The sequence below is a fragment of the Henningerozyma blattae genome, chromosome 2 (assembly GCF_000315915.1).
Source record: "Henningerozyma blattae CBS 6284 chromosome 2, complete genome".
Classification (NCBI taxonomy): domain Eukaryota; kingdom Fungi; phylum Ascomycota; class Saccharomycetes; order Saccharomycetales; family Saccharomycetaceae; genus Henningerozyma; species Henningerozyma blattae.
Window position 1 is genome coordinate 2,387,804 of NC_020186.1, and position 18,511 is coordinate 2,406,314.

Genomic DNA, 18,511 nt, shown 5'->3' on the forward strand with positions numbered 1-18,511 from the left:
ATCCTATCTTTTTTTTTATTTTTTATAATATCTATCCTAACAGAACTAATTTCCTGGAGAAATATGGCATTTTCTAAAGCACTATTTATTACCCGGGGTTTGAAGTATGATAGCGCCGTTTTAAAAAGGGAGTATGTATAGATTACATCAGATACAAAACAAGATGTAAAAACAAACAAACATAAATATTTATTAAATTGTTGAAGTTGTACTGAAATGTGGTAATCATATACATACATACAAAAATAAATATGCACTGAATATTTTTGAAATTTATTTACGACGCATAGGAATCTAACCAGCAGAGAACCATATGAACGTATGTGTATTTATAGGAAGTACATGGTAATCAATACATATGTATTCAATTTATAACATCATAATGACATTTAAATATAAATACCATTTTCTTATTGCACTAACATAGAAAACAAAGAATCAAGGTAAATTTAAGTGGAATGAAGTCAGATCAATATTCAATAAAATAAGAAAAAGAGTAGTTTAAAGCCATAAAATTATTTTAAAATACAGATTACAAGTAAGCAGAAATGGTATTAAATTACCAAAAGAGTTTAGAAGATTGTTTCTTCCTTGAAAATTTTAATAGTGAGGCATGCTTTTCTGTATTTCTTTCACCAGCTACATTTTCGATATTTGTAGTTTCATTTCTTGGCTCAACAGACAATGATAATTCATATTGCTTATCAATATGGGGAACGTCTGTTAATGATGATTCAATAAAGGCATTAACATCAGGTACAGACTTTAATCTATATTTAACTTTTTTAAATGTGTTAATTTTTTCAAGAATATCAAAAATTCTTGCTCTCTTGCCAAAATTGATTGTATCTTGTGTTCCCTTCAAGATATCTGAATTACCAGTTGCTGTAAAAGTCAAATCAGAAAGAAATACACCAAAAAATGGAACACATGCTACATCATTCACAGATCTTATCATATCACGGTATACTATGAAATTTCTCTTGGAATCCATCAAACTGTTTAATGCTCTAAGTGAGTTTTTAGTTTCTTCAGGTACGAGAGCCCACGATTTCTTTAATCGATAAATTGGAGAAGAATATAAAGCAGATACAATAGCTGTCATTGACGAAAAATTATTTAATAATTTACAATGATAAGCAACACTAATAAAATATTGGATCATATTAGCTCTTTTTTTTTCACTGGAATTACTGACAATCGAATATGATACAAAATTTGTTAAATTATTAGCACTAGTAATAAAATGAGTAATATTCATAGAACCACCAAAATCAACCGTTTTGGATCCCCAAACTCTGTCCAAACATTCGTTTGGGCCTATTCTTAAATATAATTCTTGTTGCATTATTGTCAGTTCTGTTGCATATACTATTGGTGTAATATCAAAATGTTTATTATCAGAAGCTCTAACATTGATGCAATTAGCATTTACTAGAGTAGCCATTTTTGAAAAGTCATGGTCATTCTTTGTAAAATTAGCAGTAACTTTATTCTTTTTATTAGTATTTTCATTGGCATCAACACTTTCAAATTTTTTAGACATCTTAGAGTTAGAGGACGATGAGGATGAAGAAATGGTTGTTTTGTTGTCATCATTTGAAGTTTGCTGAAGAGGTGATTTTGTTTTGGAGATACTAATAGAATCTTCACCATCATTGTCCTTGGATGAATCAAGGAATTGTGAACTTGAAACAATATAGTTTACTATTTTATATAACTCTGCTGAACCTTCAATTCCTTCATTTTTAGCTAAGACAGCAAAACTTAGTATTGCATTTAGACATGGATCGTAATAAGTTGAAGACCAATATCTGGTAAAAAATATTCTCATGATATTTACAACTGAATATTTGATTGGGCTTAATTTTCGTGATACCCAGATATTATATTCATCATAACTTAACCCTTCTGGTGGATATAAATTATATCTGTAAATTAATGCATAAAGGAAATTTTTGGTGGTAAACATACTTCGAAAAGTAGTCAAAAAAATTTGATTAAATCTGATGTCCGAAAACTTGTGATTTGTTAAATATTCAATCAATGATTCTCTTGAGCCACCCTTAATTCTTCCTTTATTATCAAATACTAATTCATGTTCATGGTCATTTTTCAAATACCATGGCTCATCTGCATCTGCTAAACTGTAGTTGATCATATTTCGAGACATTTCTAATTGCTTATAATTCAATTCCTCTTCTTCATGTGGTACCATATCTCCAGATCTTTTAATGTTTGGGAAGAAATCACGATCTTCATCTTGCTCATCATCCATTGAGTACCATTTAGTATCAGTTTCATCTTTTAATAGCAGTAAAATCAATTCATTTTTCATCATTCTGGCTGCATAGTTAAGAAGATTTTGCTTTGATTCAATTAACTGTTCAACATAAACGCATGCTATGTTTGAAATCTCTGCATATTCTTCACAAGCTCTCCTTAGCTCATCGGATGTATTTAAGAAATTAATACCATTAATTTCAACATCTTGACTGACTAGAGTTTTGTATATATTAACAGCTGAAGTATCGAAAACTTCATTTGTACGGTTAGAATTTAATTTAGAATACGATGGCTCATAGAAATTGACTGGGCTATTTGTTTTCATTGCATTAAAAACAAATGGATCATCTAATGTAGAGTTCTGAGCACACATTATTAATTTGATGACTATATCATGGAAGACTTGTTTCACATCGAAGAAATCGGTCAAAAGTGATGATATCGAGTTCAGTGAATGTCTTAAAAACTCTTCAGTTTCATCATCAATTTGAATATAATTGTTATCGACACCTATAAAATTATGTTCATTTGAATTTTTTAAACCATCCTTCTCTGTATTACTTTCATTTTCCTCCTCCATATCATCTAATTCTAAATTTTCATTTTCATTTTCATTAACATTATCGTCATTATGAGAATGATGATGCTTATTGTGATTGTGAGGATGCTGTGAATGATGATGATGATGATGATGATGGTGATAATTTTGTGTTGAGATTTGATGACGGCTACCCGAGGATTTATTGGAACTACTACTATCGTAATCTTCTTGAATATCTTGACCAAGAAATTCATCTGCATCAGTGAATTCTTGCAATTTTTTATTTGATTGCCTATACCTCTCATCTAAACTTAAGCGTTTGAATGGTATTCTTGATCTTACGTTACGTTGCTTTTTATTGGAAAAATTTAATTTGTTTTGTTTCTGTCTATTCTTTTGACCAGTTTGATTTGAATGAAATGCAGTAGAAGAAGAAGAAGATGCTGTCGATGTGGCTACTGAGGGCTTCCTTTGGCTAGTGTTTGCATTCCATAGATTATCATTTTTAATCAAATTAGTCAAATTAATGAATGTTGAAAGGTTTAGATTTTCAATGACCTCCAAGATCGAAATATTAGCGTTAAATTCATCATATGCTTTCAAATTAATTTCTAAATCTCGTTTTCTTGATTTGGGAGCGTCTATAACATTAATATGCTCACCATAGGCTCCATAAACTTTATCATTTATTTGAGAAGCCCTTTTACGAATAATTTGCAAAGTATCATTATTTAATGGAAATAATTCTTTTACTTTACTATTTGTTGTAGTAACCGAATTACTAGTAGTGTTTCCATCTTTATTATCCCTGTCTTTGATAGTGTCAGATATTCGTGCATCTAAGTTTGAAATATTCGGATTATCACTACTTAATGAAGAAGATGAATGAGAAGGTCTCATTGGATTTAGACTAGAATTATTATTGCTGCTTGGCTGTTGAAACTTAATATCCGAATAGCTATCCCCAGATCTTTTTAAATTTCTCGTTCTGAGGGGATTTATAGTATTAGTAGTAGTGCTAGAAGGCGGAGTTGGTGGAAGATGAGATGTAGTATTTGAAGCAACATGTGATAGTAAAGCTTCTGAAGTTAAAGGCCTTTCATGAGTATTTAAATCTTCATTCTCGTTTTCAACTAAGATATTTTGAGTATTATCTGATGTAGATGCATTTAGCTTGTCATTATAAGAATAGTGGAATGGATTATTCCAACTTCCACCATTAAATGAATTTTTAAGAAATCTTGGAAATAGTTGTGGTAAAGAAGTTGAATAAGATTGAATTGAGTTTCTTAATATTTGATGTAAAATATTAATAATTTTTATAAAACTTTTGAAATCTTCTTGAATTATCAGTACTAACGAATCTGGTTCAATATCTTTAAAACTATTTATATCTGCACAGTCTAATCTTTTTGTTACCAATGTAAAATATAGTGAAGTGTTGATCGAAATTTTTGATAATACAACCATGATTTGCTTCAAGAGAATTTTAATATTATTATGGATAACGCTTTGCTTTCTTGAAGTTGATAATTGTTGTTTCGTATCTTTTATATTTTGATTAGAAATAGAGTTTCTTGGTGTCTCTACAATTGTATTAGCATCATCTGCATCATCAAAATGATTATGATTATGATTATCATTATTTTTCGATGACATTTCATCAGATATTATGCCAGTATCAAGATTTGAATTTTGTTTAGAATCATTTTTTGGTGATAAATTTATATTTATATTTGGATTTGAATCAAGTAAAGATGGCATATGATGTTGAGACTTTGATAAATCAAAAAGTGTATTTGAATTTGAGTCATCATTATGTAGTTGAACATTTGGTGAAATTATATTTTGACTATGACAATGATGATGCCTTGAAGTAGTTATGAGTAAATGATATGCTAATTGTGTATAAGTACAATAAGAAATTGTTAAATCGAAAAATTTATTAAAATTTTGAGAATCATTTTCAGAAAATGATTCATGCGATAATTTTAAATATTTTAAAACAATTTCTCTTAATTGGGACCAATTTTGTAAATCATTTGGATGATTATAAAATTCTTGGCTATTTGTAGAATAATGTTGTAATGATGTAATGGGTAATGAAGATGAATTTGAATTTAAAGATGGAGAAAGGTGGTTTTTATTGTTATTTAAATTTGCAGTTGTTGGTTTTACTGCATTTGGTAAATGGGAATATTTATTTGAAAAGGGAGTTGATGTAATATTATTATTATTATTATTATTATTGTTATTATTTGAGTATAAAGCTGACGAATTAATCAATCTTGGAGATAATGAAGTTAATTGTTGCGTTTGATTTTGAGTCTGTAGATGTTCTTGTTCTTTTATAGTTGTAGGAGTATTATAGTTGCCCGTAGATGGTATTGAATTTGTTGAATGTGATTTTTTAGGTAAAATATCAGGTATTGGTTGTTCAATGTTATTCAATGTCACAGGATTTGTGGGAGGTGTATTGTTAAAGATTGGTGTTGTGTTCAATTGTAAATCTAATAATGGTAACGTATCTACATATAAATCCAAAAGTTTATTGTAATAAATGATTTTCTCTTTATCATTTTTAACAGGCAATGGAATCCAAATTAATTTTTGAATATCTTTTGTGTTGAAATTTCTTTTGAATAATAAAATTTTCAATTCATTTAATGAAAGTACAGAAACAGATGGAGTAGTATTACCTGCTTTTTTATTGCTATTTGAAGTAGTAGTATTTTGCACTGCAAGTAAAGAAGAAGAAGAAGAAGAATGTATTGATGGAGTTCTAGAGACATTTGCAGATGGAGTTCTTGATGTGTTTGCAGATGGTGCATTTGAAATTGAAGGAGTAACTATACTATTGTTATTACTTAAATGTGATGAGAGATTAACATTTGAAGAAGTAGAATTTCTTTGAGATGAGAATGGAGAAGTAACTGAATCTCTTTTACTGGAAGTCATTGCTGAAGTTGGTGGTAATGGATAAATGTTTCCTATACTTCTTTGTCGTTTTGATTGAGTTTGAATGTTGCCAGAAGAATTATTTGTATTTGATAAATATCGATAATAAATCCTTTTTGAACAACAAAAGTTATGGGGGAACCAGCCTCTTCTAACTTTTGTCTTATTGACCAATTCTTCGGAGATGTGAAGGTCTTTACCAGTTGTGGAACCATCTTTGGAAATATCTACTATAACACCATCCCACCAACCGTTTGAATTTTTTTGCAATACATATATGATATCACCTTGATTCAAAGTTAACAAGTTTTGATATTTATGTGATGAATGATTGGATTCATTGCTTATCAATAGATTAGGAGTATATGGATAGATAGCCACCACAGTATCAATTGGACGGACTGGGATGTCCATTTAGAATGAAATAAGATGTGAAAGGGGAGGGGAGTATTGATAATGTTTGGTAGTTTATGTGATTATTTGAAATTATATTTTTCTTAGATTTTAATTTTTCTATTATTTTTTTTTTTTTTTTAAAGCTGATTGATCTAAAGAAATCTGCAAGGAGGTATAAAATAAGAATATTGAAATAAATCAAATAACATAAAAAAAAAAATAATAATAAATAAATAAAACCAAATTAAACACTTGGAGGGAATATAATACAAATTGTCTTTATTCTCTGTTCTTAGTATTCTAACTACCTTTTTTTTACTTAAAAAAAAATATTTCTTTTTTTTAATTTTTTTTTTTTTCCTAATTTGTTCTTTGGTATTAGAATATTATTATTATCAATATAAATTTCGCTTGTCTTTCTTTTTTTTTTTTTTTTCTTAATAGATTTTTAAATGGTATGAAAAAAAAAAAAAAATTTTAAAAAAAAAAGGAATAGATATATGTAAAGGGAATATATAAATATAAAGGGAATATACGGATGTAAAAGGAAGAGATCAACCGAAGGGGAATAAATCAATTAATAGAGGAATGGAATGGCGCAAAATGAAAATGAAACGTTGAATATTCATTTATATATATATACATACAAATACAAGCACATCAAGCACATCCGAAGACTTAAATTTATAGATAGGGTAAAAAAAAGTATGATTTGCCAACATTAAATATTAGGGATGAAATAAGTGGGATTTGTAGTATAAATCAATCTATAATTATGCATAGTTCTCTATAAATAGCTTAGACTTATCTAGTTGTATGACAACAAAGCACAAGTCACATATAGTAAAAAAAAAATCAAGCATGTAATAAGATAAGCAAATAAGCATAAATCAAAAGTACAATATAATATGAAACTATTGCGTAATCAGACAATCAATTAAGGGAGTGGGTGGTTATTATACAAATGGATCTGAGAGGGTGAGTTTTATAAACAACTAGGCAATTACTTACTAGCTATTAGCTAAGACTCTTTTTCATTTCTAATTTTTTTCTAGAATATTTTTGGGTTGATACGAATAACATATGATAAGGATGATAAATTCTATTGCTAGTCTAGAGAGGTATTTCTATGGATCAAGATGGTATCGATTCCATGACCAAACACAGTTTTCAATACAAGATGGTATCTAATCAGGGGAAGACCGTTAAGTTGAAGGTTATGTGTGAATGCATGCATGACTCAAGATATCTTGATAGATTCTAATAAAAAAAAAGATGTAAAGGGATGAGCCTTTGAACAGGGAAACTGACCCTCCTTACAGGGTACATAATGTTTCCTTGTTGACTACTTTGCCAATTATCCTTGTCGTATAATAATAATGACTTTGTATTTTTCCATATAAATTTTTTTGACTGAATGACTAGTCATGATGTTCTCACACCATGTTTCCAGAATTACGCTAGCACAAAGTTTGTTGGCCGATGTGCCTACGGGGTGTTCTGAGCCGAGCCGCGGGTTCCCGAAACAGATAGGGGTACAGTTACATTAACCATATTTGGAAACTTCTCCGAACAGTTAACTTTTTTGGGAAAAAGATTCAGAAGGGAAATTCTTGCATGTGAAAGTCCGGGTAAATTGCGGAGTGAGATTTCAAAGTGGAAAGGGAAGATGAAAATATTCAATAATACGATTAATATCAAAATAAAAAAAACAAAAAAACAAGTTATATATATATATACATCTGAGTCGATTGTAACGTTGTAGAAAAGACGAATTAAAATTATTGTACATTAGGCTTGCATGCGTGTTTGCATGCGTGCATGCATTGTTTCTTTTTTTTTTTTTTTTTTTTTTTGTAGTGAGTGAAGACTGCGTGTTGATTTGTGGGAGATGACAAATAGTGGAAAAAAAAAAAATAATAGAAATACAAGTCTTTTCCATTCATAAGTTTTTCTTGTTTTATCTGAACTTTGATATCAACTCTTTCTGGTCATAAGCTTTTGCATCGATTATTTCGAGATTGCAATTTCCTGTGGTCTTGTCTTATTACTTTCATACTAAAATTGTATTTTTCTTTATTATTTTTAAAGTTCGAATATTGTTATATTGTATTACAAGAAGATACGAAATAGAAGTATTAATGCATTATATTATTGACACGAATATGTGAAGTTGAATTATCAATTCTTGCCCTTCACAATTTACCCTAGCTAATGCTTTTTATATTATTATTATCCCGTTCATCCGAGAAGCCTAAAAATTTTTTAAAGATGCGTAATTTTCCATAAACTCATTCAATACGATGGCGTTTATAATTTTTCATTTCGCAAATTTAATATAAGAAGAAATTCAAAAAAAATAAAAAAAGAAAAAAGAAAAGCTGAAAACTAAAATTGAAAGTTCCATAAAGAAAAAGAACACTTTCCTCATTGACATCATAGAATCATCCATCACATTAGCAATGTCTGAAGAAGTTAAAGCTGCACCAGAAGCTGCTGCTGCACCTGCTGCTGCACCTGCCACTGCACCTGCCGCTACCGCTACTCAACCAATTCTTGGTGAAGACGGTCAACCATTATCTAAAAAAGCTTTAAAGAAATTAGCCAAAGAACAAGAAAAGCAAAGAAAAAAGGAAGAAAGAGCAGCTCAATTACAAAAGGAAAAGGAAGAAAAGGAAGCCAGAGATGCTGCCAACGACACCGCCAAGGAAAACTACGGCAAATTGCCATTGATTCAATCTACTGAAAGAACTGGTGTTGTTAGAATCAAATTCCATAACTTGACTGAAGAAGATAATAACAAAGAGGTTGTGTTTAGAGCCAGAGTGCATAACAAGAGACAACAAGGTGCCACTTTAACTTTCTTAACTCTAAGACAACAAAACGAATTGATTCAAGCCTTGGTTAAAAGTAATTCGGAAGGAACAGTTTCCAAACAAATGGTTAAATGGAGTAGTAATTTGAATTTGGAAAGTATTGTTCTTGTGGAAGGTGTTGTTAAGAAAGTCGAAGAACCAATTAAATCAGCGACTGTTCAAAACATGGAAATCCATATCAAAAAGATCAAGACCATTTCCGAAACACCTGAAAACTTGCCAATCTTGTTGGAAGATTGTTCGAGATCTGAATTGGAAGCTGAAAAAGCCGGTTTGCCAGTTGTCAATTTGGACACAAGATTAGATTCTAGAGTGATTGATTTAAGAACAGTGACCAACCAAGCCATTTTCAAGATTCAAAGTGGTGTTTGTGAATTATTCCGTGAATTTTTAAGAAAGAAGGATTTCACCGAGGTTCATACACCAAAATTACTTGGTGCACCAAGTGAAGGTGGTGCCAGTGTGTTTGAAGTTTCATATTTCAAGACAAAGGCATATTTGGCACAATCACCACAATTCCATAAACAACAATTGATGATTGCTGATTTCGAAAGAGTGTTTGAAATTGCACCAGTGTTCCGTGCAGAAAACTCCAACACGCACCGTCATATGACAGAATTCACCGGGTTGGATTTGGAAATGAATTTCGAAGAACATTACCACGAAGTTATGGACATGTTGGGAGAATTGTTTATATATATCTTTTCTCAATTGGAAACACGTTATAAAAAGGAGATTGAGATTGTTAGAAGACAATATCCTGTGGAAGAATTCAAATTGCCCAAAGATGGTAAGATGGTTAGGATTGAATACAAAGAAGCCATCTCTATGTTGCAAGAAGCCGGTAAAGATGTTGGAGCATACGATGATTTATCTACCGAAAATGAAAAATTCTTGGGTAAATTGGTCCGTGCCAAATATGATACCGACTTCTACATGTTGGATAAATTCCCATTGGAAATCCGTCCATTCTATACGATGCCGGATGCTCAAAATGGCAAATATTCGAATTCTTATGATTTCTTCATGAGAGGTGAAGAGATTTTGTCAGGTGCTCAAAGAATCCATGATTATGAATTATTGTTGAAGAGAATGGAAGCACATGGGTTGAACCCTGAAGATCCAGGGTTGAAGGATTACTGTGATGGGTTTAAATACGGGTGTGCTCCACATGCAGGTGGTGGTATTGGTTTGGAAAGAGTTGTTATGTTTTATTTGGATTTGAAAAACATTAGAAGAGCTTCGTTATTCCCTCGTGACCCAAGAAGATTGAGACCATGAAGAACTTTGCTTGTACGGATTTATATAGTCTATTTTTGTTTAATCTTAATAATTTTGTAAAACGAAACGTTTATCACTACTACAAGGTGTAGCCGCCGAGACAAACGGGGAAGAGCCATGCATGCTTGCGCCTCGAGGCAAGGGAGAATTTTGCAGATGAAACAACAAACAAGAAAAAAAGAAACGGTGCAATGCGAGTTGCGCAGTGGGGGGAAAAAAAGAAACGCGGAGACGCGAAGTTGCATAAGCATTCTCGAGTATAAAAGAGTCAAGAGCAAAGGGCAAAACAATCACAACAATTTGCTGTAACAAATAAGACCAACCTAAAAACAAAAAAACAAAAATAAAATAAAATAATGCTCTCATCTGCTACCCCCAATCCTGACAGGTACGTCAGACCATTCCAATACTTGATCCAATTCCGTAGAGTAAGAATTCCCGCCATATCGTTGCTTCTCCTAAGCATAGGTGCAACATTGACGTCGAACGCAGTCTTACGGAGTTTGGCAATAGTGAATCTGACGATATTAATAATAATTATAAATCATGTATCTTCGATTTCGTATCGTATCAAGTTAATGGGGGTAACGGGTCAGAAAAACCTGGTGAAACATGTCATCAAGATCCAGCCTGGAAATGATCGGGCCAAATGGGGGAAACTGGCTGTGCAAATGCCGAAGACGTGTCTAGGAGCCGAAGACGCACGTGCTCTGTTTGAGCACGTGCAGGCGCCGAGAAATGGGTGTGCGGGAGCGGGCGGGGGTCACGTGGACGGCGAGGCGCTGCGTCTGCGCGAACTGGTGTGGACGGCACGTGAGGCGCAGAGAGAGGCGGCCGCGGATGCGACGATATATAAGGGTGCGAGCGAGCGTAGCGAGCGAGCATAGGCAGGCCTTAGCATAGGCAGGCCTTAGCATAAGCATAAGCATTAGCATTAGCATTAGCATAAGCGTTAGCATAAGCATTTGCACTAGACCTCAGGCTATACACCGACCTCATCACTTAGCCGCCGTCCCTCTCTACACACACCCTTCCCTCTCTCTCTACACCTACCCCCACCGCCCCCCCACAATGTCCGGAAGCCCTGGCGGAACCCTCAGCGCATTGTCCCCCACGCCTCCAGAACGAGGCTCCTTCCCACTGGACCACGACGGAGAATGCGCTGCTGTCATGCACAAATATCTCGACTGTCTGCGTCTGGCACGTGGCGAAAATGCCCACACCTGTCGTCTGCTGGCCAAACAGTACCTGGCCTGCCGCATGGACAACGGCCTCATGACACGTGACTCGTGGAAGAACCTGGGCCTGCCCGAGACGCCACCGGCCCACGTGACGCCGGCCGAAAGCTTCACCAGCTCCACCCCGACACCGGCGCCCGCACACCACGCGGCTCCCCCCGTGCACCCGCGCGGTCCCCCCGCACCCCCTGGTGGTGTGAGCGGGGCTGTTTAGACCGAAAACGAGAGCGAAAATAAGCGTACGAGAAATCAAGCGGGCCAGTGGGAACGACTGTGAGCCACTGTGAGCCAATGTGAGCCAATGTGAGTAAGCCCTGACTACATTTTTCTACGTTCCGAAGCTCTATGCATAGCGTACATTTCTGCGCATTTCTCTGTGCATTTCGTGGGCGTCTCGCCGCACACCCCGCCCCTGGCCCTGTGCGTATATATATATAGAACTTGGCCGCTATGTAGAAATACACCCTATGCATTCGCGAGGCGTATTGGTTTTGTAGTTGTACACTCTTTTGTATTTACAATAGCATAGTTGCATAGTTGCGTAGTTGCATATACACTTTCTAGTTTATCACACACACACAGCATACAAACACACTACTATGCGACCCACGCTAGCTAATCCTAGCGCGAACGCAAATACGATCTCAAATCCTTCAAGAATTAACCCCCCCTTTAACAGGCCCATCTATACTAGTCAAGCCTCGCCTCGTGATTCGCCAGCGTCTTCCATGGATATCGATAAGAAAGAGGTCGAAACGTTTGAAGAGGAAGAGGAGGAACTGGGCGAATCTCGCGATTCGCCCAGTTCCTCCAGCTCTTCCTCAGATGACGTTATCTTCATCAAGGAACAACAGATCCACTCGACCTCGCCTTCGGTAAACACTACTTATTACACTCCGTTGCCAGATAATTATTCCTATACTTTACCCTCGTCGTATAGAAAACAACGTACTATCTCGTTGCCTCAGCTGCCCTTCAGCAGGTTGGCCTACGAGACGGCGAATTATATGTCCCCCCGTGTGGAACGGGACGACGACTTGATCCATCTCACCGGTTCTTCCTCCAAGACGCTTTCGGGCAACAGAAGTGTCAATTTAAAACTGTTGCAGACTCCAGTACCCGACATCACTGTGTTGGAATCCATGCCCTTGACATCGGCAAACTCCAACTCTGTGTCTCCGATGTCCATTACCAATGCAAGTACAAATGCAATGTCAAACACCACGGCTTATTATTCGGGCTCGAATTCCGCGGCTAGCACCAATAGTAGTGGTAGTAGTAGTAGTAGTAGTAGTAACACTACCACGGGCGGCGTCTCAAACGTCATTACCAAGAAAAGTTCGTTAAAGAAGAATTCGTTGAAAAGAATAAAAAACCCTCCCAAATTGACTTCCAAATTGATCATTGGCAAAAAACAACGCACCATTAAAGATAATTTCAAAACAGATAAAGACGGTCATTATATTTATAAACAGAATGATACATTGGCAAATAACAAATACATTGTCAAGGCGTTGTTGGGTCAAGGGACTTTTGGAAAAGTCTTGAAATGTCTTGTGAATGAACAAGGCGAACCACATTACGTCGCTATCAAAGTCATCAAATCAATCGACCGATATAGAGAGGCCGCAAAGACTGAATTAAGAATCCTCAAGGCCATCCTTACAAATGATCCTCAGGGGATTTACCAATGTTTGCTCTTGAAAGATTGTTTTGATTATAAAAACCACGTCTGTTTTATCACCGAATTGTACGGTAGATCCATCTACGATTTCATGTGTTCCAACGGGATTGCCAGATTCCCCGGCTCACATGTACAAGCCATTGCAAGACAATTGATTCGATCCATTTGTTTCTTGCATGATCTTGGTATCATCCATACCGATTTGAAACCAGAAAATATTTTGCTCATCGACGAATCCACAATCGATTACCCCTTGCCACCAAACGTTCTTAATTCAATCTCGTTAAGAAGAAAGACTGCTTCCAATGGTAAACGAAAGATTCTCACCAACCCGGAGATAAAATTGATCGATTTTGGTTCTGCAATCTTTCATGATGAATACCATCCTCCCATAATCTCGACACGTCATTATCGTGCTCCAGAGATTGTTTTGGGACTTGGATGGTCTTATCCATGTGATGTTTGGTCTATTGGATGTGTATTGGTAGAATTGGTTACTGGTGAATCTCTTTATCCAATCCATGAAAATTTGGAACATATGGCCATGATGGAAAGAGTCAATGGATTACCATTCCCACCAAAATTGATTGATAAGATGTTTTTCAAAATTAAAAATAAGTTGGGCAATTTGCCAGCAGATTTGAATTCTACTGTGGTCAAACATTTCAACGATGACACTTTACAATTACAATGGCCAGAGAAAAATTCCAAAGGTCAATACATCACTTCGGAAAAATCCATGCATCGTGTCATGGATGGTTGTTCAAGATTGGATCTACACATTTCCAATAAATTGAAATTGGATTATGGTGATGCTTTCAATATCAATTGGAATTTGTCTCCAGATAAGAATTGGAATTTGATTACTTGTAATTTACAAACCTCTTCGAGTTTGGACAAGGAAACTTTTCTCTTTTGGTATTGGTTTTTAGATTTATCGAGGAAATTGTTTGAATTCGATCCTACAAAGAGAATTACTGCAAAGGATGCATTGAATCATCCTTGGTTTGGTTTGGGAATATTGGATCAAGGTATTGCAATTTACGAGCAACGAGCGTAACCAACAACAAACGCAACGAGCGTAGCGAGTTGTGAGTATATATTCTAATTGCTACAAACATATCAAGTAGCCTAGCATTCAAACAAGTTTTTTTTTTTTCATTAATATTATTATTTGTTCATTATTATTATTTCATATTACGTTTCAGTTTTTCAATTTCCCATTTTCATATTACATTACACGTTTCATTTTTATCATTTCCCTTTTATTCCACTTTGAACCCACTTTGAACCCACTTTGATCCCACTTTGATCCCACTTTGATCCCACTTTTATTCCATTTTTCACTTCACTTTTCATTTTCAGTTTTTTTATTTTAGATCTTCCAACGTCATTCCTTTATAATAAAAAAAAAAGGTTCGTTCTTTCCACTTTTGCACTACATACCCCTTAACTCAACACCATTGCATCTTACTCCATCATTTCTCATCATTTTATATCATATCATTTCCCTTTTTTTTTTATTTTTTTTTTTGTCTTTTTATGTCTTTTTTCCTGCTATTTTACTCACTATCAAGTTTAAATTAAAAAAAAAATAAAAAAATAATAATAATAATAATAATACTAGATTTATTTTGTCTTTGTCAGCTACAAACCCAGTCATTTGTAGCGTATATATGCATATAGTACATACATATATATACATATTAATAACTTTCAATATTGTATCACGTAATGCGTAGCCGCCGAGCCGCCGAGCCGCCGAGATTCGTAAAGCAAGATTAGTATACGGTGGCAAATGACAATTATTTAAAAAACACGGAAATCTAAATTTCATTTTTTTACTTTTTCTATACAAATTTATTATACAACAGATAATAAACATTAAGATGTATTTACTGATAATAACAAAACATAAAGTCTCTTAGAATTTTTCATCTTTTTTTATTTTTTTCTACTAACATAATGATAACGTAATGTTTTGGATGTGAGATACAAGGCAAGGTGTTTTGTAAAACATTTAGCTGTAAAAAATAGAGCATTATGGAGTACTGTGAATTGCCAAAGTTCAATGCGAAATAAAAAATGTTCTAGGGCAGTATAGTATGGGTGTAATGCGAAACTTTATAATGTAATTGTGTTTGGCAAGTAGAGAGTTATTATGTTTTGTGAGACAAATTTGTATTAGGATGAATCTTTATGACTTACTATGGAAGTCAATTTTGAAATATGAACCATTTGCGAAATATATGGTATATTTTGAGGCATCTACATAAATTTGTAAGCCACACCGTTTTTTTCTTTTTTGTTTATTTTTTTTTGGTTAATGTGAAACAAAATTGTGTTAGGGTAGAGCACTATAGTGTATTGTAAAACAAGATTCTGTTAAGGTGGAGCAATATGGTGCACTGTGGAACAATAGTGTATAATGCGAATTAACATTGTGCCAGGATGAAGTAATATTGTGTACTGTGAAACAATCTGGTTTACTTTGAAGCAATATTGTTCTATGCAAAGAATTCTTGTTCTATAGCGGAGCAATATGGTATAGTGTGAAACAAGATTGTCTTAGTGTGGAATAATATGGTGTACTGTGAAATGGCTTACTCTAATGCGAAGCAGAATTGTTCTAGAGCTTTGATGTTCAGTGAAGCACGAATGTGTTAGAGTAAAACAGTATGGAGTATTGTGAGATATTGAATTGTACAGCAATGGACAACTTTTTTTTTGGTGTGTGTGTGTGTATGTGTGTTACGTTGAAGCTCGCATTGGATTCTTTTTTGGATTTTTTTGGATTTTTTTTGGATTTTTTTTTCATTTTAAAGTGTATTTTAGGTATTTGAGAAACATCAACCTTAACAAAAAGAATATATTGTTTATTCAACTATTGTGGTATATACTAAAGCATACTCATATCATAGTAGAGAAAAGAAAAAAATTTTTTTAATCTATATTATCGTAGTAATATGGTGTAATATTATGGATTTACAAGGATTGTATTGTTTAGTGAGTTCATGTTTGTTTGATTTTTTTTTCAAATAAGATTGACGGTTTATAACTTACTATATTGGCAAGACAACTTTAGGCCAATATTATGATTTGCAAATTATGAAACAATAAAGATTATGTTTTATAAAAGTATATGATATTTATTTTTATTTTTCTTTGAATACACTACTGAATAAAGCGAGGAGGGTTCCAATATGAAGGTTTATATTGTACTCTAGAATATGATCGTTTGGAAATTGACAAGATTAATTGTGAATTGTAATACTCTCAAGCACTCCTTTTTCGTTAATGATTATTAAATTATTTTCAATCAATTGATTTAGTAGAAACAATATTTTTGTATTGTAAAACATACTTAAGTAAATAGAACTACTTTAACAAAAATAATTTGTACCTCTATCTTATAGATTGGAAGGTGATATATCAAGTGAAATACAACTGTATAACTAACTATTGTGAAACTATTAGTTGAAGTGAGGTAATTTGAAAAAAAAAAACAATGATCTAACCTGGAAAAAAAGTTTCTTCTTTATCATGATTAATTGCATAAATAATATAAAACAGATCACACACTCTTTTTTTTTAGTTATACTCTAAATATTCACATGCAGTGGATATGCTATGATAGGCTTAGTAATATTGATTAGTTGATAGAAATCAATTAAAATTTAGAGCAACATTTAGCCAATATATTAGCTATAATCCACCATTCTTAACTTGATATGCAGGAAGGAACTATAAACTTGTTAAAATAAATTAGCCATTTGAATAATATATTAATTTAAAAAATTGAATAGCTTAGCCACCGTTATATCTTGTTTCAAGAGTTGAAGTAAATCATTTCTAAACGATTCCTAAACTTTAAAAAGAAAGGGTTCAAATAGGCAATCCAAACTTTATTCACATCGGTTTCAAGGAGAGAGTTTTACATGTTGCGGAGTTTTGCTGACGCGAAGAATTTGCTGCGATTTACGCATTTATTGCTGATATGACAGCAAATATACGCAAATTAAATAAAATAGATGCAAAAAATAATAAAAAAAAAGAAATAATTTATATAAAAGAAACTTTGAGTTTTAATTTTTTTTTTTAAAGTAGCTGTTTTAAAGATAAAAAATCATCATCAAAAAAATACAGCACAAAAACGTCCCATCCTAATGTCTTTAACCAATACTTCTAATTCAAACTACAACAATAATTGTCAATGTACAGTTTGTGAATGTACCAAATACCCTGGAAAAACATGTAAGTGCACCAATTGTGATTGTTCTTCTGAAAATAACTACAATTGTAGATGCTCTAAAGAGAATAAAAATTGTGAATGCTCCAAGGGAACCCCCAGTTGTGAATGTATAGATGAAGCAAGCATCGAATGTCAATGTAATGGAAGTAAAGATTCACGTTGTGTATGCTTAACATGTATATGTGTTCCATCAAAATGCAATACATGTTCACCATGTGAATGTGAAGAATGTGAATACCCTCCAAAGAAAAGTTGTACATGTTAATGTTTCATCATTTTAAGATATCAATTATCATTACTTTATTTTTTCACAATCACGACTTATTGGGGGAAGAGGATATTCGAACTATATAATTTTTACTTAACGTCTATACATGGCAAATAAATAAATTTAAAATATTTGATACATTTTATCGTCGTTTATAAAAAAGTATTTAATAAATTAAATTAAATAGAAAGAAAAACGATCATGTGTAAAGTATGAATTGTTTTTATCAAGAGAATGAGTATGTAGAATTTTTTTGTCACGTGCTTACAATTTTTTTTAGCTGGATTTTCCACCCAAAGTTTTACTTTTATATCCATTTGCATGATATCTGAATATTTTGGACAGAGAAATAGAAGAGTAACATTTAAATAACACAACGTAACAAATTGGTTAGATTTATTTGGCGAAAGTGGTGCTGAGAAATATTATTAAATTTCTTCTATTTTATATTTTTTTAATTTATCAAGATTTGAAATTCCTGAGGATAGTTGATATGCTATGATCGCATTTCCTTTCTTTATTGAACCCTTTTACTCTGAAATCATTGTTAAGCAATCTTGATTTAACATTTAACTAAACAAATAGTTGAATAGCTAAACTTTTATAATTTACATTTACTTTCTTGAAAAAAAAATAATAAATAAAATCTCTTTATCAACTTTTCTTAAAAGGTGTACTATATTTCAGCATTGTGTTATGAGGTGATATTACTTTTTAAGAAAAAACTATAC

General features: G+C 33.1%; 5 protein-coding genes across 5 annotated transcripts; 4 read left to right on the top strand and 1 right to left on the bottom strand.

Moving 5' to 3' along the window:
* Window positions 1-559: 559 nt before the first annotated feature.
* Window positions 560-6,199, bottom strand: CDC25 (Ras family guanine nucleotide exchange factor CDC25; the record flags this gene model as incomplete). Its single annotated transcript, XM_004179287.1, has 1 exon — window positions 560-6,199. One exon carries the CDS (start codon window positions 6,197-6,199, stop codon window positions 560-562), a length of 5,640 nt encoding a protein of 1,879 aa, XP_004179335.1.
* A 2,444-nt stretch (window positions 6,200-8,643) lies between these two features.
* Window positions 8,644-10,338, top strand: DPS1 (aspartate--tRNA ligase DPS1; the record flags this gene model as incomplete). The annotated part of the gene is made up of 1 exon (XM_004179288.1): window positions 8,644-10,338. The coding sequence occupies one exon, from the start codon at window positions 8,644-8,646 to the stop codon at window positions 10,336-10,338; it is 1,695 nt and encodes a 564-aa protein (XP_004179336.1).
* A 356-nt stretch (window positions 10,339-10,694) lies between these two features.
* On the top strand, window positions 10,695-11,225 carry TBLA0B10010 (uncharacterized protein; the record flags this gene model as incomplete). The annotated part of the gene is made up of 1 exon (XM_004179289.1): window positions 10,695-11,225. The coding sequence occupies one exon, from the start codon at window positions 10,695-10,697 to the stop codon at window positions 11,223-11,225; it is 531 nt and encodes a 176-aa protein (XP_004179337.1).
* A 184-nt stretch (window positions 11,226-11,409) lies between these two features.
* Window positions 11,410-11,790, top strand: COX19 (Cox19p; the record flags this gene model as incomplete). The annotated part of the gene is made up of 1 exon (XM_004179290.1): window positions 11,410-11,790. The coding sequence occupies one exon, from the start codon at window positions 11,410-11,412 to the stop codon at window positions 11,788-11,790; it is 381 nt and encodes a 126-aa protein (XP_004179338.1).
* A 385-nt stretch (window positions 11,791-12,175) lies between these two features.
* KNS1 (serine/threonine protein kinase KNS1) lies at window positions 12,176-14,320 on the top strand (the record flags this gene model as incomplete). Its single annotated transcript, XM_004179291.1, has 1 exon — window positions 12,176-14,320. One exon carries the CDS (start codon window positions 12,176-12,178, stop codon window positions 14,318-14,320), a length of 2,145 nt encoding a protein of 714 aa, XP_004179339.1.
* Between the last annotated feature and the right edge of the window lie 4,191 nt (window positions 14,321-18,511).